Genomic DNA, 6479 nt, shown 5'->3' on the forward strand with positions numbered 1-6479 from the left:
GTTTCCACAATCAGATGAGTTGGGGTGACTGAGCATTTGTGGCCTTTTCTAATTGAGGATGTTGGCTGGCGCTAGCACTGGTGAAAGCGGTTCATACTGAAGCACTTTGGTGATGGTACGTGTACCTCAGTTAAGTGTTTAAAGAGCTACCAAAATGGTTAGTGTTAAGGCTGAGAGCAATCTAGCTTTGGGATTAGTATGAACTGTTTCAGAAAGGAGGGAGAAATCATTAATGTGTTAAATTCTGGGGGTTTTTTTATAGGCTGAATTTGAGTCAGAACTGAAAACTGCTGGTGAGAAGCTTCTAGTAGTTAATTTCTCAGCCGCATGGTGTGGACCATGCGATATGATCAAGCCATTCTTCTGTGTAAGTAGCCTTTCTGGTTTTATTTGCAACTGCATTGAAGTAGATACAAATGGTTTTGTGCTGCTTGATGGTAACACGGAGGGAACTTCCTTTTGGCACATGTGGTTGCCAGCATTTTCTGGAAGTGGGAGAATTCACAGAAATACCTACTTGGAGACTACCGATTTAAATATACTGACTTCCGATACAGCTGGGAGCTTCAATGGGGTTTAACTTGTGTGGTCCTAATGCTTACATGTATCTGGGGTCTGTAGGGACCTCACAGTTGCATTACTCAAGAGGTGGGATATCGACTGGAAACAATGCTTATCCTTCTCTACACAGTTATTGTAATTCCTGAACCTGTGTTTAGGTGGCAGTGTTACCTCCTGGTAAAGTATGAGGTAAGCTGTAGTGTCTTTTGTCTGAAGGCTGTAAGAGAAAGATTTTTCACTTGTCTTGTGATATTTGAATCATCTCTGTGGGGACCTTCCCAGTTTTCAGAGCAGAAAACAAGTTTTTGCTCTGGTCAGTAAAATAGCTGCTTTAAGGTAACAAGGCAAGTTTCACTGGGGATTAAGCAGCGCCAGCCCTACAATTCATGTCAATGTGTATTTTGAAAGAAAGCTTTCCTGGACCACCACCTACATAGTTTCTTGTTTTGTTCTAGGAGTTGTGTGGGAAGTATGGCGATGTGGTGTTCATCGAAATTGATGTGGATGATGCGCAGGTGTGGTTGGGGGTAATGCTGAGGGAGGGCAGCTCTCTGCACACAAGTGGAATATTTTAAAAGAACTTCTTAAAATGTCCTTGCAGATACTGAAACAAAATGAGAGATCACCTCAACTTTGAGAAGCAGAGGCAGGGGTTTAGCACTTACACTGGAAAGAATGAATTTTTAGAAGACACCTGAACAGAACAAAACGTGTTGGTTATCTCCACACTTGAACCTCTGTGGCATATGTTTGACAACTTGCGAACACTGACCCTTTACTCTTGGGAGGGAGTGTTAGTCTAAAGGCCTTAAGCTGCTTTGATGCAGCCTTCCCTGAAACTGATGGCTCACAACTGTCTGGTGACCAGCCTGGTCTCTCCACTGCTCTTGGCACTGTTTCCTCTTTATGTCCTGAATTCAGCGCAATGAAGTGTCTGCTTTGCTGCAGTTCCAGCAGTGTTGAAGGGCAAGTTGAACAGTGTCGAGTTGAAACACAAGGGTTGCCACAGGGCTCTTGAGCTGTGCAAATAGTCGTCTCTGGTTTTATGCAGAAGTCTGGGTTTTTTTCCAAAGTACAGGTGTAGTGTGTGGTTTTGCTTTTGCATGAATTAAATGCTGATGGCAGGATCTTTCAGGCTTACTTTAGAGAGATGTTAACACTGCACAGGTTTTGCTAGTGATGGACTACCAGAAGTGATTTTGCTTCCTTTTGAGCAGTAATGGATTTGCCCCATCCCCTGAATAAAAGGCAGCTAGTGGGGCTTTAAATGTAATGTTCTTCAGATGTGCATAGCTGAAGACGGTTTTCTGTCTTCCAGGATGTTGCTGCACATTGTGAGGTGAGATGCATGCCAACGTTCCATTTCTACAAGAACGGAGAGAAGGTAGGCTCTGCTCTTGGAGCTGGAGCAGGCAGACAAAACACTTGAAAGACGACTGGGAATGTTAGGCCACATAGCCTGCTCTGTCTTGATAACGCGTTTATGCACCACTGTCATGAAAACACTCTTGAGAGCAAGCAAGTTTGCCTTAGTGACGCAGTAATTGTAACATGGACCAGCAGTTAACTGATGACCAGACCCTGTTTTCACAGGCAGTGAACTGAGTTAGTGTTACAGGTCAGTCTTGTGGGCAAGGCTTCCTGAGAGATTAGTGGGCTTAGATGTCTGGGTTCAGACTGCTAGTCTGTTTGCCTAGCACCCTGCTTCCTACCGATCTTCGTTAGTGTTTCTTATGGATGCAGCTTGTGTTCTAGCAGACATGACTATATGGGCCTATGGAATCCCACCCAAACAGAAGTCTCTAATATGGGTTGATTCACACAGCTGAAACACTGCTCAGATGTTTTTGCACAGAGGCTGTGTACCTGTGTCCCTGTCAGAGGACAGACAGACCTCTTGTGTCTCCACCACCAAGAGGTGGATGAGATGGGATGCAGAGTGTGCTCTAACAGCATAGTGGGCTGCCTGCCTAGGGTAGCTGTGAATGGCTATCTGCCTGAACTAAAGAGTTGCTGATCTGGAGGTATTATTTTGGGCTTTTAGTTTGCCAAGCAAGCTGAAAGTAGGCTTTGCTAAGGTAAAGCAGTGCCTGGATAGTCTTATGGCTGATGGAACTGCACCTTGAAAAGTGAGTGTGAGATGTTGGGTGACTTTTGGTACAATTGAATATGGGGCCAAATCATAGAGTAATTGACTAATTATGAATCTTTGACGGTTTTCTCAGGGTAAACTTTCACAACTTCATAATGTAATGGAAGAATTATGATGATGATGTGACTGTGTGTGAAGGTGATAGGCTAAATCCCTTTGTGTGGCTTGTTACTCTGGGTGACTTGGGCAGTTCTCTGGGCACATGAGTATCAAGCTAGGACTTTCATGGCCTGTAGTGTAGTCTGCTCTGTACCTCACACCCCTGGAAGGCTAAGCAGTGTTGGAGACATGAACGTTGCCTTTGTCTTTCTGCTCTGTAAGTTGCAACAAGGACATTTCTCAGAGGAGAAGCCAGGCTCCAGGACAGGTAGTTTGGAGCAACCCTTCCAGAATTTGATTGGTAAGGGTTCTGAGCAAGCTGATGTAACTGAGCTACCTCTGCTGTGTGGTGACCCTCAGTCTCCTCAGGCCTGTATTTGGGTCTTAACCACAGCATTGGTTCAGGATCAGTTGTCTCCTCCCTTCTTTTACATGTAGAAGGCTCCAGCTGTGGTAGTCTGGAAGTGATTCTTGATAGACACTTGTCCCAGATCTTCCATCTTTTGCACCATGCAAAGATGTATGGGGATGAAGGGAGATGAATGGATGGAATATCTGCAGAATACTCCCTGTTCTGGGGGTGAAAAAATTTTAGTTGTAGCATTTAGTTATGTGGCTGAATGCTGTGCAACTGATGTTACGAAGCACCGAATGCGACAATTCTGAAATGCAATCTCTCTTTACAGGTGCAGCAGTTCTCTGGGGCCAATGCAGCGAAGCTGGACGAGACCATTCAATCTCTAATGTAATCTCCAGCCATGGAGACATTGGAGCATGACTGCTTTGGCTAAATTATAGCCTGTAACTTCTCTACTTTAAAAAAAAAGAATCTAAACAAGCTGGTTAGGCTAAGCAGTAGAAACCATCCTCTTGTTCTGTGTAAACAAGTACAATAAAGTGCGTGTTCTTCACTTTTGGATATTGCCCTGTGCTTGAGTGAAAATGTGAGGAATTCTGATGTCATCGAGGTGTCAGGTTTTGCTGTGTTAGAGGAGCGCTCTCTGGATACAAAGACTCTGGTCAAATCCAACCCGGTCTGTTGCCGTGTGTGGAAGGCTGTGTTGTGTGGGATAGCAAGGACAGGGGAAGTCTACTGCTGCCTTACTCCGGTGGTAGTCACCAGGTTATAGTCCGAAGAGTGGGGGTCTGGCTTGCAGACAGAGAAAGGGGAGTTCAGGGGGTGTAGAAAAGAGGGTGGTCACTGAGTGGGATAGGTGTTTGTTCTCTTGTGACCTCTTTTGCCTAAAGATTCTTATAAAATTTGTCAAGCTTCATTTTAGAAGCTTCCCTTCCAAGTGAAGGCTTGGCTTATCAGAACATAGCACCAATCCTGCCATGGAAGCGTAAGGTAGGACTTGGAGCTGCGGCCCTTTTGCCCTCCCGGTTTTGCCTCACCATTGACGTACCTTCTGGTTCTACTGGTAGCAAAGTATGTTTGGGCAGCTTTGTTGCTAGTCAGTACTCTGGGACAAATGAAGAGGTAAAACTGGTCGTGCCTTAAACCCAATATAATTTGATTTACATGTTCTTGTGATCTTAATTTGGCCGCACCATTGCGTTCTTAGAACACATGGGATGCTGCTTTCTGCCAGGCAGCAGACTGGACTCTGCTGTCCTCCCCGCCTGCGTCAGGCTGCCCAGACGCACGCTGACCTGCCAGCCCCTCCGGAGTTAACAGGGAGAGCGGATGAGTTTCCGCTGTAACAAACGGCTTTCTTGCTGGCCAGGGTGTTCTGGAGGAGGTGTGGTAGATGCAGAAGCAGGGCTGTAGCTAGCAGCTGCGCCTGGAGCTGTGGTTAGGGCTAGGGGAGCTGTGCTGCTCCCGGTATCGCTGACCAGAAAGCGAGACTTCCCGCTACAGATGGTGCGGAGCGAGCGAGCCTCTTGTCGGTGTGGCAGGGAGCTGGCGTGTGTGACTCAGCCTTACACTCATTTCACAAGCATGCATAAATTTCCCAGCTCCTGGGGACTGCATCCTCCAACAGCTTGCTGCCTGTGTTCCCTCTGGGGAACAAGACTTGTAGTCCAAGAACTGACCACACCCTGTAGTCGAGGATGAGCCATCAAGGATCTTCGTGACTGTAAGATCTGGGTTGTGATTGTGCAATGAGTGGACATGCAAAATGTTTTCTGTGCAGCTCTGGCTGTTGGACCAAGAGGGGGTGGCTGTCTTCTCAAAAGACAGTTCGCAGAGGTAAGTGGGGAGTCGCTGCCCCACGTGGTGCAGTGGACTGACTTACGGGAAGGGAATAACATGAAGCTGGAGCCAAGAATGAGCCATTAATGTTGCACCATCCACAAATGAGCATCACTGTTGCAAGCGGTTGCTGGGTTGGTCTGTTTATTCCCTGTGGGCAGCAGCTGGGAGCAAGAAAGGCTTTAAAAATGGCTGGTGAGAAGTGCAGGTGAAGTTCAGTAGGAGCATCTGAAATCCAGCCTCACCTTTTGGAAGTGAGGAAGCTACTGAGAGGTGCTCCAGCACAGTGTTTCTGCCCAGCTGGGGCCAGACCAGGCTGTGGCAGCAGGGGAGAGGCGCAGTCCGTGGGAAATGCTCATGTGCAGAGTTTGACTTGATGCTTTCTTTACTCCCAGAGTACGATGGCACTCCACAATAGCCTGGAAAGTTCACGGTGACCAAGAAGTGACAGGAAATTCAAGATAGGACAGGGGAAGATGAGAGAGGCTGGAATAACTCCGGTGCCGATACCGGGGATGCAAAGCAGTTCTAACAAGTGCAGCGAGTCTGCAGCATCCTGTGCTGTGGCATCCTGTCCTGAGAACTAGCACATAGGCACAGGGTGTTGAACATAGCTTGCTTGGCCTTGTTGGAAAGCAGGTGTTCTGTAAGGCTTGGTGCTTGGAGGGATACGCGGTGAGGGTCTGTTGGTTAGGAAAACTTTCCCTTTGAAGGACTGGCAAGCATATTCTCTTCAAATGTATAGCTCTGCCAGAATTTGAGTGTGTGAAGCTGGTCCTTGTCATGAGGGTGGTGGAAAGCAAACCCTAATGGCTATACCTGACTGAGATGTGAGGAGTCTTGACTCCTGAAGCAACAGTGCCCACAGAAACTAGACAGACCCTTCCAACAGCCAAGTGCATGGATTTCAGCCTTCAACAAAGCCTAGATCCAGCAAATAAACCTTTTGCCCCAAATGGAATGGGTACAGGAGCCCTGCTGGAAGCTTGGGCTGTACAGCCCACCACCTGGGTATTGAGTGATGCCCTGCAGAGCTCTGGGTGTGTGGTTTTGCTTCCTTCTCATCTCAAGGACAACAGGAGTACTGTAAGCCAAATGTTAGCGCAGCAGAGCCACCTTGTCACTGGCCTGTGATCTACTGTCTGCATGAACAGAACCGACTGCTCTGACCTGAAAGGACGCCTTCAGCAGGGGAGTGGTAGAAGGCCAACTGACCTGAATGCTTGGAATAGAAGTCATGTACATGGCTGAGAAGAAATGGGAAGGTTTCTTCTGGGAGTAAGGGCTTCAGGAAGTTCTCACCTCAGGTAATGACTGCATCTGGTTTCATTTGGCTGTGAAATAGCTGGAATCACTGCCTTGCTCTCAAACCAGCAGAGCAAGATGTCTTTGTCTGCAGGCCTGTTAGGGGGCTTGCTTTCCTCTGTGGGCTGGCCAACAGAAAGAAATGAGGAGGTGACTGGTGACAGC

General features: G+C 47.3%; 1 protein-coding gene across 1 annotated transcript; it reads left to right on the forward strand.

The window, feature by feature from the left end:
- The first annotated feature begins 232 nt into the window (after nt 1-232).
- TXN (thioredoxin) lies at nt 233-3561 on the forward strand. Its single transcript, XM_010157429.1, is given in 4 exon segments — nt 233-367; nt 1017-1076; nt 1880-1945; nt 3499-3561. Coding segments are annotated over 4 exon segments (324 nt in total).
- Nucleotides 3562-6479: the final 2918 nt, after the last annotated feature.

Source organism: Eurypyga helias, unplaced genomic scaffold (assembly GCF_000690775.1).
Source record: "Eurypyga helias isolate BGI_N326 unplaced genomic scaffold, ASM69077v1 scaffold7288, whole genome shotgun sequence".
Taxonomy (NCBI): Eukaryota; Metazoa; Chordata; class Aves; order Eurypygiformes; family Eurypygidae; genus Eurypyga; species Eurypyga helias.